The sequence below is a fragment of the Hemiscyllium ocellatum genome, chromosome 19 (assembly GCF_020745735.1).
Source record: "Hemiscyllium ocellatum isolate sHemOce1 chromosome 19, sHemOce1.pat.X.cur, whole genome shotgun sequence".
NCBI lineage: Eukaryota > Metazoa > Chordata > Chondrichthyes > Orectolobiformes > Hemiscylliidae > Hemiscyllium > Hemiscyllium ocellatum.
The window spans coordinates 13,862,338-13,885,846 of NC_083419.1; the positions used below are offsets into that span (position 1 = coordinate 13,862,338).

The window sequence follows — 23,509 nt, forward strand, 5'->3', positions numbered from 1 at the left end:
CTTTAAGAAACCAGAACTGGAGGAACACTGTCTAAAAGCATTGATCTGGAGAAGGCTACAGAGATTGAAGGTAAGCAAAGCCACAGGAGGATATGGAAACAAGGGATGGACAATAAATATACCCTCCTTGCCCATGTCACCTGTAAGCTGAAAATGTGTTGCTGGTTAAAGTACAGCAGGTTAGGCAGCATCCAAGGAACAGGAAATTCGACGTTTCGGGCCAGAGCCCTTCATCAGGGCTCTGGCCCGAAACGTCGAATTTCCTGTTCCTTGGATGCTGCCTAACCTGCTGTGCTTTAACCAGCAACACATTTTCAGCTGTGATCTCCAGCATGCAGACCTCACTTTTTACTCATGTCACCTGTAACCCAGGAATCAATGGAAGAAATCAAAAGCAGCAATTTTAATTTGTCACCCACCTTTACAGTTTTTTCCAAAATAATTACTGCAGCATTTAGGTTTCCAGATCACAAAGGTACATTCATATTGACAACCATCGATGTCTGCGTGGAAAAGGTTCTGGTAGGTACACTTCTTCTCTTCCTGAGCATTGCAAGATAAAGAGTTAAACCACAATTGTATTTCTCAAGGGTTAAAGGTGACTAACTACATTTTAAAAATAAGTTATCAACAACACTATTTTGTCAAGGAGAGACCTGCTGGTGGAGTGGATAAATATTCTGGATTTCTGAAAGCTGCAAGGGTCATTAAGCAATTTGAATAAGATTTTCAGAGGGTAAAAAATGAGGTCTGCAGATGCTGGAGATCACAGCTGCAAATGTGTTGCTGGTCAAAGCACAGCAGGTTAGGCAGCATCTCAGGAATAGAGAATTCGACGTTTCGAGCATAAGCCCTTCATCAGGAAGGGTTTTCATGGATTTTCAGAGGGCCAGCACTGGAATAATGGGTCAGATGACTTCCTTTCTGAGCAGTAAAATCCATGTGGGAAAACAGGGAAGATGTGTGTGGGAGGGGAGGGAGGGGAACATGCTACTCTGCGCCAATTGTTGGGAAAGGAGTCATTTGCACAAGTGGGATGAGTGGTCTTCTGCATTTCTACGCTGTGAGTTGTTGGTCTTTAGGTAGCTACATGATTAAACTTCCTCCTAAATGTTACATGTAGACTCCAGCATAGGCCGCTGCAAACCATTCTTATTTAGAAGTACATTTTGGGGCTTTTATATCCTTCCCATCTCACCTTTAACCAAGGCTCTCCAGTTTCGGACTTCTCTACCCTGGGGAAAAGACCTTGGCTATTCACCCTATCTGGCCCTCGTAATTTTTATAAACCTCAATAAGGTCATCCCTCAGCCTCTGATGCTCCACGGAAAGTAGTCCCAGCCTATTTAGCCTCTCCCTGTAACTCAAGCATCCCATCCTGGCAACATCCTTGTAAATCTTTTCTGAATCCTTTCAAGTTTCACAACATCTTTCCTATAACTGGGAGACCAAAATTGAATGCATTATTCCATAAGTGACCTAACTTAATGTCCTGTACAACTGCAACTTGACATCCAAACTCCTCTACTCAATGTACTGACCAATAAAGGCAAGTGTATCAAATATCATGTTCACCACCCTGTCTACCTGTGACTTCACTTTCAAGGAATTATGAACCTGCACTCCAATGTCGCTGTTTGGCATTTGGACATATAGTTAACATATTGCAGGTCTTCCTGCATTTGGACACAAGTTGCTTCAGTATCTGAGGCATTGTGAATGGTGCTGTACATCACCCAATCATCAGTGGAAGTCCCCACTCTGACCTTATGAAGGTGACTGGTGACACAGTTGAAGATGGTTGGGCATAAGACACTCCACTGCAGAACTCTGCAGCGATGCTGAAGTGGTTAGTCTGGTGACTTCTATTATTTGATCGAATTGAAGATCAGGAGTTTATAGACTAGAAGAGACTGACATCTGAGGGCTGACAATTGACAATAATGAGCTGCTTTACCTTTGGCCGGCTTCCAGAAGGACAGGCTGGAGTGCTTATACAGCTGTCGCATTCTCCCTGTGTGAAACACAAACAAGTACCTTGCATTGTCCTTGTACAGCTGCTTCAAACAAGAACAAACGAGCTTATGTCGGGTAGCCTAGCACACCAATCGCGAGTCTTTGAAACGTAGCCCCGGTTGCTATCACTAGGGCCACTGAATCAAAACAAAATAAAGAATTGCAGATGCTAAAGATTGTAGACAAAAACAGAAAGTGCTGGAGAAACTCAGCAGGTTTCTGGCACCATCTGTGGAGAGAGAAAACCGAGTTGACGTTCCAAGTCCCGTGACCCTCCTCGAAAAGTCATCTTCGCTTTCTCTCCACAGGTACAGCTGACCTGCTGAGTTTCTCCAGCACTTTCTTTTTTTGTAACGCTGATTTGGCAGAATGTTGTTTTTGCTGTCTTGCATATTACTCACAAAAGACTTCATTAAATGAAAGGTAAGGAGTGGAATCCAAATGCCTTTGAAGATGTTCTGAGGTGGAGATCAAATAAAAACTGTCTCCAACCCCCTTGGTGATGGTTGATTGCCCCTAGTCTTGGCCACCCCCCACCGCCAGACTCCCAAGGTGCCTTGCGATGTTATTGGACATGGTCAACTATGAGGCTGTTGTGGCATCACTGTCCATTTAAGGACAATGGGTGAAGCAGCATTTGGCTGGGCCGGTGGGGGAACTCAAAGTGATTCCCAACTGGCAGCTCCGACAGGACAGGTACCCAGATGGAGAAAATAAAACCACCAACATAGATCAGTTTGTGTCAGTCACACAGTTGATTGTGGCAGATATGGGACTATGAGGGCAGCACTGAGGAAGAGGGACCTTCTGTAGTGTGGCCCACTGCTCCACTATGACCTCCTGTAAGGGTACTAAGAGTTAACAGTCTCAAGGGTTCTGAGGCCAACTCTCATGGATCCATCTTCAGATGATTCGGGTGTAGGAACCTGCGGGTGTTGACCCAACAGCATATCCCTCCAGTCTGCTATAATGGACAAATACCATTCTCCTCCCTGTCACCCCGATTTCTTTTTCCCCAAAAATCAATCATTTTAAAAATGGTGTCAACTTCATGCATATACAAACCAAAACGTCAACGAGTGACAGCTCATCGCAACGAGCTCCAATATTTCGAGGTGTCAGGAGACAGCCAATGCCATAGGCCACGCCAGCATCAAACTCCAGGTACCTCTGTGTAATCTTACAACTCCTTCTGTTTAAGTACAATTGACCCTGTGGGTAACAAGCACAGCACATAATAAATAGATGTGGCAAAACATGGGGAAACAATAGCTCATGGATTTCATCAAACTAGGAAGATATGTTTTTGGTTTTTGTGCATTGACCTTATAGGTGATTGGCTGATTTAATTATTGAAACCCTGAGCTTCCAATCAGGGTGTTTTATGAGTAGTGTCTCTGCTTTTGAGTCAGAAGTGCTGGGCACACGAAGGGCATGAAAGGTGAGTTCATAAAATGGCTAACGTATCAACCTGCAAATCCTTCGAGCACATCTAAGCAGGTGAGAGAGGAGTGGGAAAGACCCCTGGTCAGCCATATTTGATAGAAATTAAGCCCTCTCAAATTATGGCTTCAGGAGCGTAACTTGCTCTGGGAAAAATAAACAGTGTCTCTCAGTGTGGGAAGCCTTCTAGGTGGGTCTTTCATGTGCTTGTCATTTCCATTCTCTATCACACCATCACCCTGACCACATGAACTGCGTCAATGAAGTTCAAGGGGCTGCGTCTTGTTGTTTGATTGAGTTCTTTACAGTCTTCAAGAGAAAGGGAGAGAAAAAGAGAGGGAAGGAGAGAGCTAGAGCGAGAGAGTCGCACTTGGGCCACAGCCTTGTACACCTTGGCTTCACAAGTGTTAATACTCCTTCTTAGAAATTCACTGTTCAATGCGGCAAAGTTTAGCCTTCAACTCCACCCAATCCTATATGTCAGGATTAATTTAGATACTGAGAATCTATTGATCTTAGTCTCAAGATACACAACCAGTAGAGAATTCCAAAGATTCATGAACCTTTGAATGAAAAGTTTTCTTATTGTTCACTCCTTTGCCTGACAATAACACTCTCCACTGAAAATGTGGCTTCACAAATTCACCTCATAGTTTCACCTGGAAACGACTTGCATTTGCTGTCGAAATGGCTGGAATATATCCATGACCAGCAGAAGAGTTATTTTATACTCACTTTATTTCTTCGTTTAGCACATGATACTCGGACGTCAGAACCTTGTAGCGTCTTCAATGAGTCGACTTTAGGAAGAGCCGCTGCCAAGATCTGGAGAAATAATGGTATGCAATAAATCCTTTGAACAATAATCTCAAAGACAACTAGGAATAGACAACACATATTGCAACCTTGTCTCACCCTTATCACAAGATTTTGCGGTTCTTTTGAGGCCAGCGGACTGCCGATGAAACCCATCATCCAACACAATGACAATCTGGATATCTTGGCCTCACTGGGGAGCCCAGAGGTGCTTTAGGAGCAGGGAAAGACCATTTAGCTCCTCAGGCCTGTTCCAACTATTCTTATAAACCTCTTGAATCCCAACACTGCTATCTCTCAGTCAAAAATGAGGTCTGCAGATGCTGGAGATCACAGCTGCAAATGTGTTGCTGGTCAAAGCACAGCAGGCCAGGCAGCATCTCAGGAACAGAGAATTCGACGTTTCGAGCATAAGCCCTTCATCAGGAATGAGAGAGAGTAGCCAAGCAGGCTAAGATAAAAGGTAGGGAGGAGGGACTTGGGGGAGGGGCGATGGAGGTGGGCTTGGGGGAGGGGCGATGGAGGTGGGCTTGGGGGAGGGGCGATGGAGGTGGGACTGCTATCTCTCAGCCCACTGAACAACAGTAAATGTGCGATGCAATTAAAGACAGAATACATCTTTCCGGGAATATTAAATAGAACAAACAGAAAGCCCTGCCACTGACTTTATCAAAATCCGCAAAAGATTGGGGATTTAATGACCTCCTGATGACAAATGATTAACAAACTTTAATAGAACATGCTGAACTGCTGCAGACATTTATAATCAGTCAATGAAAGGGAGTTAGATTTAGAAATTTATGATAATTATTTATATGCTGAAATGAACACAATTATACAATCCTTTTATTATTTTGTACATTATTGTAATAATTATTGTCTATGTCTATTATAATTCTTTTATTTGTATCATTATCAAAACGGGGTCTGTCTATCCATCCAGATTTTGGTTGATTAGTACCTCAGTTTATTTTACCACTTTTGCTCCTTTTCCCTGATGTCCTACATAATTAATGTTTATCACACTCAGTCTTCAGGCAAAATCTCATTTATTCTCCAGTATCCACAGCTTTAGGGGCAAAGAGTTCCCCATTCCATTCCAATTTCCCTTTGTTTCAAAGTGTACCCTGATTTCACGTCTACGTGACCAACTGGGGGAAACTTGGCAGATCTGGTAACATCAGAAGAATGTTAATATTTTATTAAGTTCCAAAGAAAGGTGAAAATGTCAGCTCAATTTCTCTTTTCACAAATGTTTTCTATATTGATTTCTAATTTTAAGATTGTGCCCCATCATTCTTGATCACTCTATCAGAGGAAATAGTTTTTCCTCTGTCTAATGACTGAATGTTTTTAATGTTTTAAATAACTTAATCAAATCATCTCTTCAATTTTCAAATGCAAAAGGAATTCAATCCAAATTTGTGCAACGTGCCCTCAGAATTGAACTCTGTAAACTTTAGTATCAAAGATGAAACTAATGCCACTCTGTAACAACTTCTGAACATTGTCTATGTTAAAGACACTATATAAATTCAATATATTATAATCATAAAATTTCATTTTCTCTGCTATTTTAACAGTGTGAATCCACTTTGGATAAATTTAACATAATATTTTAATTTAGTGTTGTGTAAGATCTTTAGAACATGAAGAAAACTTACAATGATTTACATTATTTACAATTTTTTTGTTAATGATTTCACAGAGCTGCACATCACTGAGCATAAATAGCACATTCCGCATAGATACAATACACTAGACTAGCACCTAATAGCACCGTAAGAGCACAAAGTAGGTACATTAGTCCTTACTTAATATATGTATGATTACCATGTACAGCAGTATTTAATATCAATGCATAACAAATATTGTCACTTTGAAGTCTAATCCAAGAGACAGTTGTTGACCTTGCCTTCACCTCAATCAGTCTTTCTTGAACCCAGTGTGGCAACAAACCACACAATAAAAGAGTCAGGAGCTGATAAGGGAAGTTCACATGAACATATTCCATGTTGGATTTCTAGCTCATATGTCAGTGCAATAAAACTGTTTTGGAGTGTAGTATAAAGGATTTACAAGCTGAAAATGTGTTGCTGAAAAAGCGCAGCAGGTCAGGCAGCATCCAGGGAACTGGAGATTCGACGTTTCGGGCATAAGCTCTTCTTCAGGAATCCTGAAGGTTCCTGAAGAAGGGCTTATGCCCGAAACGTTGAATCTCCTGTTCCCTGGATGCTGCCTGACCTGCTGCGCTTTTCCAGCAACACATTTTCAGCTCTGATCTCCAGCATCTGCAGACCTCACTTTCTCCTAAAGGATTTACAAGCACTTGCATCCAACATAGTCTTCTTTAATTATTCAATTTAAACAATATCACATTTCCAAAACCGCAGTTAGATCCATAACAACATGCATTGCAAAATAAAGCAAACATTTTATGTATATTACATCACACAATGTCTGAACTCTGTCTGGAAATGAGGAGATTACCTTGGCATCTCTGATAATATGAAACTTAAGGTATTCAATCAGAATGTTTCTGTTGTCCTTATTATACAAGTAATTCTTTCGAGTTTTTGGTAAGTATTTCATGACAGTGTCTTTTGGTAGGAACAGGGTGACTGGTTTGTGCAATGGATCGTTTATCATACTCAGTAGATTTGTCTCCTGGAATGATAGAAATAAACAGAATAAATTTCATTGATTAATTGCAGCAAGATATTGCAATGTGTCATAAAAACTATTACACTAACATCACTAGTCAACCACACAGCCAATGAGGCTTGTGTGGAGCAGAAACACTAGTATATACTGATTAGGGCAAATATAGTTGAGTAAATCTAGGGATTAGTATTAAAACCCTATGCTTTGCTCACTTGGCACATCGTTAGGTTAACTGCATCACTTATAAGGTATCTATTACAGAACCCACATGCATTTCATCCCATTGTACTCCTGGACTGGGATTAATCAATGAATTGAAAATTCTTTGCAGTACCATGTGCTCCAGGTACAGAATTGGATATATTAACCAGCAGGTTCACTGTCAACTTTTGTATGCATTTACTACGATAGAATCATAGGAACATACAGCACAGAAACATTTGCTTTATTGTGCTGATGCTGGCTCTTTGAAAGCGTATTAATGTTTAATTGCAACAAACTAAAATAAACTTATAAATTCTGACTGTCCTGACCAATATAATTTATCTCCTCTAATATGTTACTTCCACATTTCTAGGGGAAATGCTCGTTCAGTTGGCTGGATGGTTTGCACTGGAAAATGATGCCAATGGCTCGGGTTCAATTCCTACACTGGGCTGAGGACTCTCCTTCTCAACCTCTCCCCTCACCAGACGTGTAGTGGCCCTCAGGTTAAATCACCACCAGATGCCTCTCTCTAATTAGAGAGCAGCCTATGGTCAGGTAAGACTATTGCGACTTTACCTTTCATTTCTGCATCTGTATGTAAGACATTCTCCCCCATTTACTGCTCTTGTGAATGAAAAACTACTAGCTTCCCTGTGATGCTCAAGTACATAATAAAACCAAAGCATCCACACTTACTATTTATCTGACCTTGAATTTACACGGTTAATTGTTCTTTCTAAAGAGTGATCCTTTAAATTGAGGTTAAAGGAAAGTGCTCAAACCAGGTTCTCAATAAAAAATGTAATGAGGCATTCCTGACGAATCACATTTTCCCATTGACTTTCATCACTCTTAGTTTCTGCTTTTTCAATGTCACATTAATTACAATAATCAGATGGAAAGTCAAAATTCTTATCACCTTTTCTTTGGAAGGCTACAATTTTTAAATGAACCTACAGCAGATCTAATTTTAATAAACATGGTGAATAAATTCCTTTCCTCTTGAATTGCAAGTTAACAAGCACCTGTGTGTGTTTTGTTCCCCACTCTTTATTGCATTATTACTTTTTAACTTATTTCTTTATTTCTGTAACTAAGATTTTGTATCGAGGCACTTTGTACCTAAGATGTGTGGTGACATTGTACACTTTTCACTGTAGTCTTGTACCCCACACTTGAGTACACATAAAATTTAAATCTAACTCTATTACTCTCAATGATCAGCAAGTGCAGCCTTTGTCTGTAAAAATCTAACCTATATCAACTGAGCCAATTGCACCTTTGATGAACATTTGCACTCAGTTGATGTACCTCCTAGGTAACAGATAATCGGATTAGAATTCAACTTCAGATAACATTGCATGCAGTGGCACGCAATAACAATATTCAGAAATATGTATGTCCAATAATCCCTTGAAAGGAGGTTGATGCAGTTTTATGGTAAAGATGTGCAAGCAAAAAGGCTGTTATGCTGCAGCTAAGACACAATATTTGGAAGCAACTAAATAGCAGATTTGTATCAAACAGAGAGAATGTATGGAGGAGCAATTTTTTAAAAATTCAGAATGTGCTGCGATCATTGTGACAGGCATTGGGTTCAACAATCTTCAGAGAAACCCAGAGATGCTGAATACAAAGGACAAACTTAACTTGCACCCCTTTTTAAAAATATATTTATTTTTTCATAGGATATGAGTGTGCCTGGCAAGGCCAACATTTGTTTTCCATCTCTAATTGTCCAAAGGGCAGTTGCAGGTCAACCACATTGCTATGGGTCTGGAGTCACATGTAGGCCAGGTGAGGATTTCCTTCCCTCAAGGACATTAGTGAAGCAAATGGGTTTTGCTACAACTGATGATAATTTCTCAAAACTACTGCGTAGTGATGGTAGTTTTCCTGCCAGTTCTTTTTCTTTGGACTAATTTTGATTCAGCTGCTACTGTGGAATTTATCCTTTGTGCCCAGAGCTTTATCCTGAGTTTCGAGATCAATGATCCAGTGACATTACCACAACCCACCATCACCTCAACCCCAGTTAATGCATACTGATACACACCATCCCATATGATATAGTGGTACACTGGCACTTTATGGCATAACTCCAGTGCACTTCAAAACAAGCTGATACAATCTGGAAATTACTGCTTGAAAAGCAATGGTAGCTTTTTCAATAGGAGATCCGGGGGGGAATTTGTGAAAGGTCATTGGAGAAAATATTTGCAGAGTGAAGGCAAAAACATAAGGCAAAATGGACGCCTCTATCATGGAGTTAGCCTAGGTACGATGGACCACAGGGACCTCCATCTGTGCTGCATGGCTCTGTAATGCCATGTCTCCCAAAACAGTAAGCAATGTTTGTTCGGTTATGGTAAACAAATGTTGCTTACCTGTAATAGATTGGTGAAGATGGAATATCCATTCTCTGCTGCCAGAGTTGTGAGATTCGGCTGAAGAGAGAAAAAAAGTTTGATAATGTCCTTTTTAGAGTAAATTAAAGCAGTTCCAGAGTTGACTGAGAAAAGGTGATATTCATTGGATTTAGTATTTCGGAGCTAGGTTCTTATTAGAAAATATATATTAAAAAAACACAGTCTTGTGATGTTCAGTCTTAAAGCAATACAGAGGCCTCAATTAAACACTAGGATTCTACAATCCTTCGCCCTCATCCCCCATCTGTCTTCATTCACACATTAAGTTGCCCCAAAGCAAAAGTGTAAAAGTAGACCATCTTCTTTAGTTGGATCCACCTTCAGTGTGTGACTCTGTGGCATAGGATTCAGACTCAGGATAAAGAAATAAATTTTATTTTTGACCCCAAAGTCTGCTGCTGGTTTGTTAAACTAACCACAGATAAAGCGGACTTAGAAACACATTTCTCTTCTCAAAAAGAAACACAGGACTGCAAAAGTAAGCGAAGAGAATTGGGAATTCCAGTTTATGCCTTCTCTGAACGTAATAAAAACAAAAAGAACTAGATCCTTGCATGAACAGGTCCAGGCTGTGAGCCGTGGAGGGGATCATAATTCCCAACTGCCTCTCTCTCTTTCACGGCAATGTCCATGCCTTTGTCCCTGCAGTGGAAGCACATAGTGTCTATCTGTAATCTCAGCGCTTGAGAGATAGGTGAACCCCATGGGGGCTGGGTTGCAGTATCTTCCTTCCTAACACCCTTTATATTTAGTTCTTCCCTTGACACCCCATCTCCCTTTTCTGATTTTGTTATTATTACACTGCCCGTAGTGAACTTTGTTAATTGTTAACTGGTTGCTTTACATTTGGCATTTTGAAAGAGTTTAGACTAGATTACTCACAGTGTGGAAACAGGCCCTTCGGCCCAACAAGTCCACACTGACCCGCCGAAGCGCAACCCACCCATACCCCTACATATACCCCTTACCTAACACTACGGGCAATTTAGCATGGCCAATTCACCTGACCCGCACATCTTTGGACTGTGGGAGGAAACCGGAGCACCCGGAGGAAACCCACACAGACACAGGGAGAACGTGCAAACTCCACAGTCAGTCGCCTGAGGTGGGAATTGAACCCAGGTCCCTGGCGCTGTGAGGCGCTGTGAGTTTAGAATTACGCAAACACAAGATGTGCAAAAGCCTAAAGAACAAGGACAGCAAATGTATGGAAAATCTGGAAGTATCCCACCCTGACATATACCATCCTGATAAAGATGTCCATTGCCTTTCCCACTGGGTCAAATAACTGAAACTTGTGACCTATCTTCACTTTGGGTGTACTGACACCAACATGGACTACAGCAGTTCGAGGAGGTGATTCAACACCACCTTCTCAATTAAATATTAAAGAAGTTTACAATTTGTCACTGTGCAATTACAGTTTGAAAAATATATATGTGACTGCGTCAACATCACATGTCTTTCAGTTTAACAGATTTATCCAGTGTTCTATTTTAACAGAATTCTTTATTTAGGTTTGTTAAACGAATTAAAACTGAAAACTGCTATTTACAGCCACTGAGGACTATTAACAACCCACAGAAACTGTTTCGGTTAAGGTTTCAGTGTCAATTGATTCTGTGACAATTATACATTGTTCAATAATCAAGTGGTGCTGAAACCCAAAGTCTTATTTCAAAAACTTATCACGTGAAATAATTGCAAATCAGAGCCCATTTCATATAAAGGCTGCTGTGCTTATTCAAATCCAACACAGCTTTCTAGAAATTGGCAAGATCAGAAAAACCAAATATCATGATTTTGATTAATTCTCTAATATAATCCTACCAATTATTTGTAATGTTATCACTTAGTCTTCCTGCTTGTGATGCTTTGTGCTGACCACACTGCATTTTGATTTTATTCATTCAAGCGATGTGAGCATTGATGGTTGGGCCAGCATTTACTGCTCATCCCTAATTGCCCAGAAGGCACCTAAGAATCAACCACATTGCTGTTGGTCTCAAGTTATGTGTAGGCCAGAGAAGGCAAGGATGGCAGATTTATTTCCCTGGAGGAAATTAGTGAACCAGATGGGTTTTCACAACAATCGACAATGGTTTCATGGTCATCCTGAGACTCTTAATTCCAGATTTTTACTGAATTCAAATTCCAATATATGCCATGACAAGATGCAAACCTGGGTCCCTAGAACATTTCCTGCCTCTCTGAATTAAACTCCAACAATAATATCACGAGGCCATTATACCCTCGCGACGTTATACCCTCATGGATTCTAATACCATGGGACCTGTCATTGGGTATCAGCACTGTAATCTTGAGGCTGTTCTACCTCCATAGCTTGTTCCTGCTCTGACAACATCTCTACCTTTACTTTAACTAAGTGTAACTCTCTCTTTACTTTCTTTAAGCCCAATAAACTCTTCATCCACATTCTAATATACAGAATACTGAATACAGCTCTTAAAGACAGTTTCCATTCTTCTCTTTTCTGTGTTTCAACATCACAGAGGCATTGTCCTGCACATCATCATCTTAATTAATATATTTGTTTGCATTCTACTGTATGGGATTATATTAATTTGACAAGCAGTTTCTAGAATTAACATGAGTTTTAATTTTCTGAACATTGACATCCTTACATATTTGTAGCCTCCATCTTCCTTTGGAATGGTCTGCATGTTTTGAGGTGAGAGGAGCTTGTCGATGAAATGAACCACACCATTGGCATTGATAATATCACTGTTTATTATCCTGGCATTGTTGTTTAGGTACAAGGTGTTCTGTCAATGAAAAGGCATGGAAAAGTCTCTATTAGAATGCTGTCAAAAATAACATGGAATACATGTCAAAATAAATTCCAATCAAATCTATCATTAACAACTGGTGGTCTCAGATTTTCACTTTCAGGATCTCAATGATTATCTGGTGGGATAGATTCAATGCCATTTATAGAATCTGCCAGTTTTTATTACACTCAAGCAGGGAGCAACCCACTCTGCCCAGTGACATTCTATGTCGTGAAGGCAGAAATCTACCTGGTAGCAGCAACCCCAACTTGCATCTATGTAGCACCCTCAACTCAAGAGGCTTCACAGGAGTGTAATCAGATACTGAGCCAGAAAGGACAAGTTTAGTCAAAGGGGTAGGCTTTATGTAGAATCTTAAAAGAAGAGAGAAAGAGAAAAAGAGAGAGAGAGAAAAAGAGAGAGAGAGAAAGAGAAAGGGGGAGGGGGGGGGGAGAGAGAGAGAGAGAGAGAGAGAACTTGGGGCCTGGAAAGCTGAAGGCATTCCCCTCTACTGACAGGATATGGAAGCAAGGGATTCCACATGGCATCAGGGGTTGGGGGAATCCAGAGGGCTGTGTGACTGCTGGAGGTCACAAAGGTTGGAAAAAGGGAAGGTATGGATTCAACAACAAAGATTGTGAATTTGAAACTTAGATTATTGTTGGAACATTCACAGAAACTTGCTGTTGCTAGGAGACCATAAGAGGTGGGAGTATAAGTCGGCCTTTCAGCCCATTGAGTTTGCTTCATCATGCAATGAAATCATAGCTGATTGGAGAAATACAGGGCAGTAATTTTGCATCAATTAAAGACAGTACTGGCCCCATAACAGAATGGTTCTGGGTAACTTGCACTGCACGAATTATGTAATACAATATTGAACTCTTTATATAAAGAACATTGACATCCTTACATATGTGTAGCCTCTACCATTCTTTGGATTGATCTGCATGTTTTGAGGTGAGAGGAGCTTGTCGATGAAATGAACCACACTGTTGGCATTAATAATATCACAGTTTATTATCCTGGCAGCATGGTGGCTCAGTGGTTAGCACTGCTGCCTCAATGAACCAGGGATCTGTTTTTGATTCTAGCCTCAGGTGACTGTCTGTGTGGAGTTTGCACACTCCCCCATGTCTATGTCGGTTTCCTCCCGGTGCTCCGGTTTCCTCCCACAATCTAAAGATGTACAGATTAGGTGAATGGGCCATGCTAAATTGCCCATAGTAGTCAGGGATGTGTAGGTTAGGTGCATTAGTCAGGGGAAATGTAGAATAATAGGGTAGGGGAATGGGTTTGGGAAGTTTACTCTTCAGAGGGCCTGTGTTGAGCCAGGTGGCCTGTTTCCACACTGTAGGGAATCCATGATTCAATGTAAATGCACTGAGGGAGTTCAGAGAAAGTTTATTCGACTAATACATGCAATGGGCAAATTATGTCTTGATGAAAGGTTGGACGGGTCAGGCATGTATCCACTGGGGGTTTAGAATAGTGAGAAACAACTTGACCGAACCGTATTCAACAAGATCTTGAGTGCGCTGACAGGGTGAATATGGAAAGGATGTTTCCTCTTGTGACAGAATCTAGAACTGGGGGCGGCAGGGACACATGGTTTCCAGACAAGGGTAGTCCCTTTAAGAAGAGATAAAAAGAATTATTCTTCTGACAGCGGATTTTAAATTTTTAGAACTCTCTTTAGAACTCAGTTTATGCACAGCAAGTTGCAATGAACAGATACACAAATGAATGACCAAGTGATTGGTTTTAGTGATGTTGGTTGAAGGATGAATATGAGGCCCAGAGAACAGACAGAACTCTCCTTTGAATGTGGGATCTTCCCGAGAGAGTGGATAGGTCCTCAGGTTAACACTTCATTCAACAGGTAGTAGCTTTGACTCATAGTAATAACTAATTGGATTGCCAACATATCATGTGGACTTAAGTCTTGGGAAGGGGCTTGAACTCACAACCTTCTGCTACCAACAGAGCTAAAACTATCCCTTTGTTGCTTCAGTTTTCTCCCCCTCCTCATCTTATTAATTTACAATCTAAGCATCAATTGTAGTTGAGCTTAATTGTAGCTGAGCTACAAGATCTTCTCAAAACTCGTTAAGCATCAATTAACTTGAATTACACTTTACATCATCCAATGCTTGTGCAATATTGCAGCTCAGCCTCTCACCTTTACATAGGAAAACTTTATAGTTTCTCCATGAACAGTGATAAGACTTTTCCCAGAGATTAGCTGATTATACAGTACTTGATTACACGCCACAATGTGATAACGGAGGACCTGCGCCATTTGTCCATTTGCTGTCCAGTTCTGTATCTAAATGTTAAAGAGAACATGGAGATGATTGAACATTCATGCAAAATTAGTCAAACCACCTGCCCACAGCTCAAAAGCCCACCTGCACCTACCTTAGCTTCATTCTTAAATGCTTCATTGCTTGGAACGAACACAGTGAAAGGGCCCGAACCACCCAATTCAGTGACACCATTAAGCTGTATGGAAAGAAAGGAAGATCTTAATTTGAAACATCCAGTTCCAGTTAAAATTTTCATTTTGTATGGAGGCTAAAAGGGTGGTTCCCATTGTGGGGGAGACTTGAACTACCCAACACAGTTTAAAAATAAGGGGATTTCACATTTAAGGTAGAGATGAGGAGATTTTTTTTCCCTTAGGGCTTTGTGTCTGTCAAGGGAAAGGGAGGTCATTTTTATGGAAGAGATAAATAGAGTATTGACAAATAAGGGGTCAATGGTTATCGAGGGTGTATAGGAGAGTGGAAGGCCAAGAGCTAATCTGATCTCATCTTATGGAAAGGTAGAGCAGGCTCGATGGGTTGAATAGCCTATTGTGGATCCTAATCAATAGATAGTACCAGATTAGTGACCTACTCCAGGTCCTAATAGATGGATAATACCAGATTAATTACCTACTCCAGGTCCTAATAGATGGATAATACTAGATTAATGACCTACTCCAGGTCCTAATAGATGGATAATACCAGATTAATGACCTATTTCAAGTCCTGATGGATTGATAATACCAGATCATTTGGTTTGCTGATGGTGATTGAGGCATACATAAAACGGCATCACAGCCAATCTGCAAGTTCCTGTTTAGACCCGCTTCCTTGTAAGGCTTGCTCAGCCGGAGAGACTGCATATAGAAGTGATTAATCCACGTTTCCATTCATTTGCACAATCCCTCACACACAGGAATGAATGGATCTTTCATGTACTGCGTTATACATCAATGAGGCAAAAACTCTAATGAATTGTGTCTCTCCAAAACCTACAATTCAAATGGAATAAACTAGCAAGGGAGACAGACAGAAAGACAAAGAGGACTGAGCTGTTCATGAACTCGATTGCCAAGGGCTGGGGTGCCTCATGTATAACTACGTCAAATGGACTCCAGCTGTTCATGAAAGTTGCTCACTACTACCCACTGAGGGGCAGCTAGGGATAGATAATAAATGTTGGCCAAGCCAGCAACCCTCACATCCCATGAATGAGTAATGAAAAAATATATACCCCCAGTTTGCCACTGTCTGTTCGACACAAAAGCTCAGAGTTGATCAGTGGTCCATACCTGCTGTCCCAACGACATTTCAGAAGCTCAACAGTTTAATTGTAACCCTAACCCTATTGTATTGAAGACAAAGCAGCTCACTTGGTCAGAACCTCTCCTTATCCAGGACTACAACCTAACGTGGCATCCATTCTATTTCAGAGAACGTGACAGGGTAAATCCAATGTTTCCATCCTCAACTGGAGCAGCGATTCAGGCACATGGGGAGTGTGACCTGATATGCTGATGCTGCAACTATTGTAGCTTTATCTCCAACTCGCGTTTCCTCCAAGTGAAGATACTGACTGAGATGAGGGGACTGGTGAATTACCCTTACTTCAACTACTTATGAGATTGTGTTTCTGGGTCATGGTTGTAATTTTCCTTACGGTGCTGCCTTGCGCTCGCTGAACTGTAAAACAGTTTGAATTAATTTTTACTTTCATTGATGCTGAGAATGTCACCAGCTGATATACTAATCCCATTGAGAGGAGGAAATCTGCCATCCTTACTGAGACTGGCCGATATGTGCCTCCAGACCTGCAGGAATGTGGTCGATACTTAATTGCTTCTTTCTAAAAAAATCCCTATGGCTTGGAAGCAGACCATTTGGCCCATCTACTCTTGAAAGGGAATGCCACCCAGACCCATCCCCATCCCCATAACCCTGCATTCCCCATGGCTACTCCACATCCCTGGACACTATGGGGTAATTTAGATTATACTAGATTACTAACAGTGTCGAAACAGGCCCTTTGGCCCAACAAGTCCACACCGACCCTCTGAAGAGCAACCCACTCAGACCCATTCCCCTACATTTACCCCTTCGCCTAACACTACAGGCAATTTAGCATGGCCAATTCACCTAACCTGCACATTTTTGGACTGTGGGAGGAAACCGGAGCTCCCGGAGGAAACCCACACAGACACAGGGAGAACGTGCAAACTCCACACAGACAGTCACCCAAGGCTGGAATTGAACCTGGGTCCCTCGTGCTAGCAGGCATCAGTACTAACCACTGAGCCACATTGCCATCCAAGCCACTTTGCTTTCAAATGACCCAGAAAGCTCAAGGGCAAGTAGGGGAGGGCAACAAGTGCTGCCAGCAATGCATACATTCCATGAAAGAATAAAAAATATTTATGCACCATTACACCAATTGCTAAGAAAAAGTTACCTGAAGATGATAGAAAAAACGGGAATATGCTGTGTTTCTTGTCATCTCCTGGAAAGAAAGAGTGAAAAATTATTCTTTAGTGGTTGATCTGCAGAGAACACTGAGTGGAAACATGATTCTTGTTGAAGCACTGATCCATAGCAATAACATCAGAAAACACACCTTGTATATAGTCCCCTTACAGGTAAACCCATCACCAATGTAACTCGTCAAACAGCTACACACTCGCTCATTTGGCCCAGTGTGATTGCAAGTAGCAAAATCACTGCAGCCTCCATTGTCCTGTAATAAGGCAAAAGGAGAAGTTTTTAAAAAATCATTCTAACTTTGAATCGGAGTTATTACTAAATAATTTGTATTCATGAAGTTTTGTACAACAACCGATTTTGTGCTTACCACTCGACAAGGGTTCACTGGTTCACAGGTCTTTCCATCACCTTGATATCCAGTCAAACAGTTGCATGCTGCCTAAAATCACAAATGAAAGTTTTAAAAAGTTAAGTCTAAAAGATAATCAAGGATGTTGCAATTCTGTCAAATTGATGTTATGAGCTGGCTAGGAATTGGTAACACTATTTTGAAGTGGAAAAGTGTGAGATCCAGGGGACTTATTAAGAGAATAAAGCAAACAACAATAAACTTTATTATACAACATTACAGCAATACAACACTGTACAATACATGTGCAATTTATATTTCAATACCCCCAATTAACGCATGATATTTTGGGTAATAGACTGTGATCAGATAGCTCATGTCAAATGTCAAATGTGATCAAGGTAAATGCCATAGATTTTTCAGTAAGTCTCCTGAGACATTAATAAACGGTGGGTCATCAAATCTCATTAAACTTCACAAAGGATTACAATCCCTTATATTTGCTGACTTGATCTTAAAATTCTCTCTCAATAGCCATTCTGTTATGAAAGGTTCTTGTTCTGGAATGACATTCTCTTTTCCTGGGTCTGTGCTCCCTGGACATCAGAAAATGTACCATTGACCAGGCACAACATCAACTTTTCAATGACAGACAGCTAGTTTCACCACACTAGAGCTACCCTTGGTTTTTTGTGCTCTACGTTCACTCAATTGCATCAAGCAAATGCTGCTTGAGGGCTTTTCAACACCCACTCTCAGCTGTGATAAACTGCTCTGGCTTCTTGTCTCCTCTTCTCCAAAGCTCTCAGGAATTTCTAAAGTCCTGACTTGAACACTTATTATTAACTCATAGAATATTTGCTCAAGTTTTAACAGTATAGAGATATACAAATGCTCTTGACATTTCACTGAGTTCCCTCCAGAGAATGCAAGTAGACCAATTGCCTGATTTCTGTAATTAGTGGCTCTCTATTGCCCCTTACTGGTTATGGGCTAACAGGTAGGGTGACCACAGTGCTGACCGTGGACAGGAGCAAATTCCTAGAGGTCAGAACAATGTACAATGAACCCCATGTTATGAGGAGCTACACAAGTGATGAAATGAGCTTGATCTGAAGTGTGGAGAATTAGCTTTACTGACCTGGTTTGGCCCAGTTTGAGTGCATTCAGCATTTGTATGGCATCCTCCATTATTCTCCAGGCAAGGGTTGATTCCTTTCGATTTAATAAAAAAGTGAAATTATGCCTTTTATAAATTAATTTTGTCACTGTGAGTTTTTGTTTATATAAAAACTTGCATAGGTAGTTATATAAACAAAAACATTAAAATTGCACATGAAGTATGAATTTCTCAGCATTTATTATCCATCCCTAATCATCGTTGACAGCTGCCTTCTTGGACTACTGTAGTCCATGAGAAATAGTCAGAAATGAACTGATGGGAACATAGTTCCAGGATTTTGACCTTGCTATTGTTAACGGGCCTGAAAGGGTTAATATCAGAAAGTGCGTGATTGGCATGCAGAGAGTCACATGGACAGTCTTAGAGAGATTGAGACACTGACAGCTGAGAAAAAGATACAGAAGTTCTTGTGTAATTGATATATACTGCAGTAATGAACATCTTATTGTAAACTTTACCTGATTCTTGACATCTTCTATGAGCTAGACTAGAGTTGGATGACCTCCAACCAAAGATCACTGCAGGCAGGCAGTATTGATTACAATACCAGCGACAGTGAAGTCAATGATACAATTCCAAGTCAGAATGGTGTGTGACTTAGGGGAACTTACAGGTGGTACTTTTGCCAGGCAATGGAGGTTGTGGGTTAGGAAGGTACCTTTGATAGAGGCTTTGAAAATTATTGCAATGGATCTTAAAGATAGTATATACAGCTGCCACTGTGCACTGATAGTGGATGTCTAAGGTAATTGACAACCATGTGGGCTGGTTTGTGGTGAATGGTGTTGACTTTCTTCAGTAGATTTGGAGCTGCACTCATCCAGGCAAGTGAATAGTGGACAAGTTTTGGAGGACAAGAATGAGTTACACTTAAAACACCCTAAATCTGGTGTTGTTACCACTGCGGTTATATGGTGGATATAAGTGTCCAGCCAATGGTAACCCTGGGATTTTGAAGGTGAAGGATTTAATGATGATAATTTCGTAGAATCCCTACAGTGTGGAAACAGGCCTTTGGCCCAACAAGTCCACACCGTACCTCCGAAGAGTATTCCACCCAGACCCATTCCCCAACCCTATTACTCTACATTTCCCCCGATTGATACACCTAACCTACACATCCCTGAACACTATGAGCAATTTAGCACAGCCAATCCACCTAACCTGCACATCTTTGGATTGTGGGAGGAAACCGAAGCAAACTCACACAGACACAGGGAGAATGTGTAAAGTCCACACAGTCATCCGAGGGTGGAATTGAACCCTTTCGTGTTTGGAGATGCTTGTTGCCTATCAATTGACTGGCACAAGCATGATTCGCAAATCATTAGCCCAACCCTTGATTGTTGTCTAGTCTTGCTCCATTCGAACACAGATTGCTTCAGTATCTGAGAAGTTGTCAATGGTGCTGGACTTTGTGCAGTTATCACCAAACACCCCCACTTCATGATCATTGATGAGGCAGTTGAAATAACTGGGCTTAGGACACTACCCTGAGGAACTCTTGTAGAGATATCCCAGGCCTGAGATGACTGACCTTAAATAACCACAACCATCTTCCTTCAAGGTAGGCAGGACCCCAAACAGCAGAGAGATTTCCTTTCAATTCTACTCCTGCTGGGGCTCCTTGATGCCAGGCTCAGTGAAATGTTGTTTCGATTCAAGGGGCAGTCACTATCACCCCACCTCTGGAATTCAACTCTTTAGTCAATTTTGGACCATATTTGTCCATATTTGAAATGTGCATCTTATTGAATGGGCGGCTATATAAAAAAGATGTACATTGTTCTTACCAATGCATATAAGTCCATCACCGGTGTATCCTGTCCGACAAAGGCAATCCCTTCTCCCAGGGAGCGTTATCTTGCAGTCGGCATTTGGTGAGCAACCTCCATTATTTATCTCACAGGCATTAACAGCTGTGATAAACATTAGAGATCAGAATTGTCAGTGTAAACTAATAGTAACATCACTAAGGTACACTCAATATTGTTAACTTTTGTTCAATAGCACAAGGATCAATGAATAAATTTAAAGAGAAATAGGTTAAATTATTAATGGTTAAAGAGTTCCAGGGAATGGAGTTGAGGCTGAGATGAGATCAGTCACAATTTCATCAAATGGTGTAGCAGGATCGAGGGGCTGAATAGCCAACTCCTGCTGCTTAATTTGACAACTCTCAACCCACTCTTAACTTGCACAATAGATTAAGGGATTGCTAGAGACAGGCATTCAGTGAAATCTATTCTGAGGGTGCCATTGTGTGATAATTAACAATACCTTTTAACCATACAAGTAGATCACACTCAGACTAATTCTGGATTAATGGTGCTGGAAGAGCACAGCAGTTCAGGCAGCATCCAAGGAGCAGTAAAATCGATGTTTCGGGCAAAAGCCCTTCATCAGGAATACAGGTAGAGAGCCTGAAGGGTGGAGAGATAAGTGAGAGGAGGGTGGGGGTGGGGCGAAAGTAGCATAGAGTAAAATTGGTGAGTGGGGGAAGGGATGAAGATGATAGGTCAGGGGGAAGGGTGGAGTGGATCGGTGGAAAAGAAGATAGGCAGGTAGGACAGGTCATGAGGTCAGTGCTGAGCTGGACGTTTGGAACTGGGGTGAGGGAGGGAAGGGGAAATGAGGAAACTGTTGAAGTCCACATTGATGCCCTGGGGTTGAAGTGTTCCGAGGCGGAAGATGAGGTGTTCTTCCTCCAGGCGTCTGGTGGTGAGGGAGCGGTGGTGAAGGAGGCCCAGGACCTCCATGTCCTCGGCAGAGTGGGAGGGAGAGTTGAAGTGTTGGGCCACAGGGCAGTGTGGTTGATTGGTGTGAGTGTCCCAGAGATGTTCCCTAAAGCGCTCTGCTAGGAGGCGCCCAGTCTCCCCAATGTAGAGGAGACCGGATCGGGAGCAACGGATACAATAAATGATATTGGTGGATGCGCAGATAAAACTTAAATGGATGTGGAAGGCTCCTTTAGGGCCTTGGATAGAGGTGAGGGAGGAGGTGTGGGCTCAGGTTTTGCAATTCCTGCAGTGGCAGGGGAAGGTGCCAGGATGGGAGAGTGGGTTGTAGCGGGGCGTGGACCTGACCAGGTAGTCACGGAGGGAACGGTCTTTGCGGAAGGCAGAAAGGGGTGGGAAGGGAAATATATCCCTGGTGGTGGGGTCTGTTTGGAGGTGGCGGAAATGTCGGCGGATGATTTGGTTTATGCCAAGGTTGGTAGGATGGAAGGTGAGCACCAGGGGTGTTCTGTCCTTGTTACGGTTGGAGGGGTCGGGTCTGAGGGCAGAGGTGCAGGATGTGGACGAGATGCGTTGGAGGGCATCTTTAACCGCGTGGGAAGGGAAATTGTGGTCTCTAAAGAAGGAGGCCATCTGGTGTGTTCTGTGGTGGAACTGGTCCTCCTGGGAGCAGATACGGCAGAGGCAGAGGAATTGGGAATACGGGATGGCATTTCTGCAGGAGGTAGGGTGGGAAGTGGTGTAATCTAGGTAGCTGTGGGAGTCGGTGGGTGTGTAAAAAATGTCGGTATCAAGTCGGTCATCATTAATGGAGATGGAGAGGTCCAGGAAGGGGAGGGAGGTGTCAGAGATGGTCCAGGTAAATTTAAGGTCAGGGTGGAATGTGTTGGTGAAGTTGGTGAATTGCTCAACCTCCTCACGAGAGCATGAGGTAGCGCCAATGCAGTCGTCAATGTAGCTGAGGAAGAGGTGGGGAGTGGTGCCGGTGTAATTACGGAAGATCAACTGTTCTATGTAGCCAACAAAGAGACAGGCATAGCTGGGGCCCATATGTGTGCCCATGGCTACCCCTTTGGTCTGGAGGAAGTCGGATGATTCAAAGGAGAAATTGTTAAGGGTGAGGACCAGTTCGGCCAAACGAATGAGAGTGTTGGTGGAAGGGTACTGTTGGGGTCGTTGGGAGAGGAAGAAACGGAGGGCTTGGAGGCCCTGGTCATGGCGGATGGAGGTGTAGAGGGATTGGATATCCATGGTGAAGATGAGGCGTTGGGGACGGGGGAAACAGAAGTCTTGGAGGAGGTGGAGGGCGTGGGTGGTGTCTCGAACGTATGTGGGGAGTTCCTGGACTAGGGGGGATAGGACAGTGTCGAGGTAGGTAGAAATGAGTTCAGTGCGGCAGGAGCATGCTGAGACAATGGGTCGGCCAGGGTGGTCAGGCTTGTGGATCTTGGGAAGGAGGTAGAACCGGGCAGTGCAGGGTTCCCAGACTGTGAGGTTGGAAGCTGTGGGTGGGAGATCTCCTGAGTTGATAAGGTTCCGTATGGTCTGGGAGATGATGGTTTGGTGATGGGGGGTGGGGTCATGGTCGAGGGGGTGGTAGGAAGAGGTTTACCACACTCACACTAAAGCAGATGATGTGCTTTTGCACAGCAATGGGAACACCAGCCAGAACAAGCATTATGCAACAATCTGCTGCCACTGAGTGAATGCAGCCTTGGGTCACCCAGGAGGCAGTTGCTGTGTGCTAAAGCAGAAACTTTACAGATTACAAATTTCTTACAAATTTAAAGTTTCAGTGAGGGAAATTACATAGTTTATTTTTATTTAAAATTATTTTGCACTTTCAAAATGAATCACTTTGGAGTAGGAAATGAATGGTGTGTATATCCTATTTGTGATTTATAATTAAGTCAGAGGGTGTGCTGTGTTGTAGAAGTGACGATGGTACCACCGAACATGTTGTTCCCTGTACTAGTGTAAACATTGCCCACTTTAAGGCTTTGAGCCTTAGCTGATATTGAGTAAACACTGATGAATTAGCTCAAAGATTAATTGCTATACAGAATGGAAACAAGAACCTGCCTC

General features: G+C 42.1%; 1 protein-coding gene across 1 annotated transcript in view; it reads right to left on the reverse strand.

Moving 5' to 3' along the window:
- stab2 (stabilin 2) overlaps positions 1 to 23,509 on the reverse strand; it is a 179,750-nt gene that overhangs the window by 40,894 nt on the left and 115,347 nt on the right. The window contains exons 42-55 of the mRNA XM_060839668.1: positions 20,480 to 20,605; positions 18,645 to 18,718; positions 17,522 to 17,593; positions 17,288 to 17,407; positions 17,126 to 17,173; positions 14,789 to 14,872; positions 14,550 to 14,696; positions 12,221 to 12,361; positions 9,534 to 9,593; positions 6,766 to 6,942; positions 4,195 to 4,284; positions 3,082 to 3,228; positions 1,958 to 2,014; positions 420 to 543 (exon numbers count right to left, since the gene is read on the reverse strand). Coding sequence (XP_060695651.1) covers positions 420 to 543; positions 1,958 to 2,014; positions 3,082 to 3,228; positions 4,195 to 4,284; positions 6,766 to 6,942; positions 9,534 to 9,593; positions 12,221 to 12,361; positions 14,550 to 14,696; positions 14,789 to 14,872; positions 17,126 to 17,173; positions 17,288 to 17,407; positions 17,522 to 17,593; positions 18,645 to 18,718; positions 20,480 to 20,605 — 1,467 coding nt within the window. The remainder of the gene's footprint in view (positions 1 to 419; positions 544 to 1,957; positions 2,015 to 3,081; positions 3,229 to 4,194; positions 4,285 to 6,765; positions 6,943 to 9,533; positions 9,594 to 12,220; positions 12,362 to 14,549; positions 14,697 to 14,788; positions 14,873 to 17,125; positions 17,174 to 17,287; positions 17,408 to 17,521; positions 17,594 to 18,644; positions 18,719 to 20,479; positions 20,606 to 23,509) is intronic.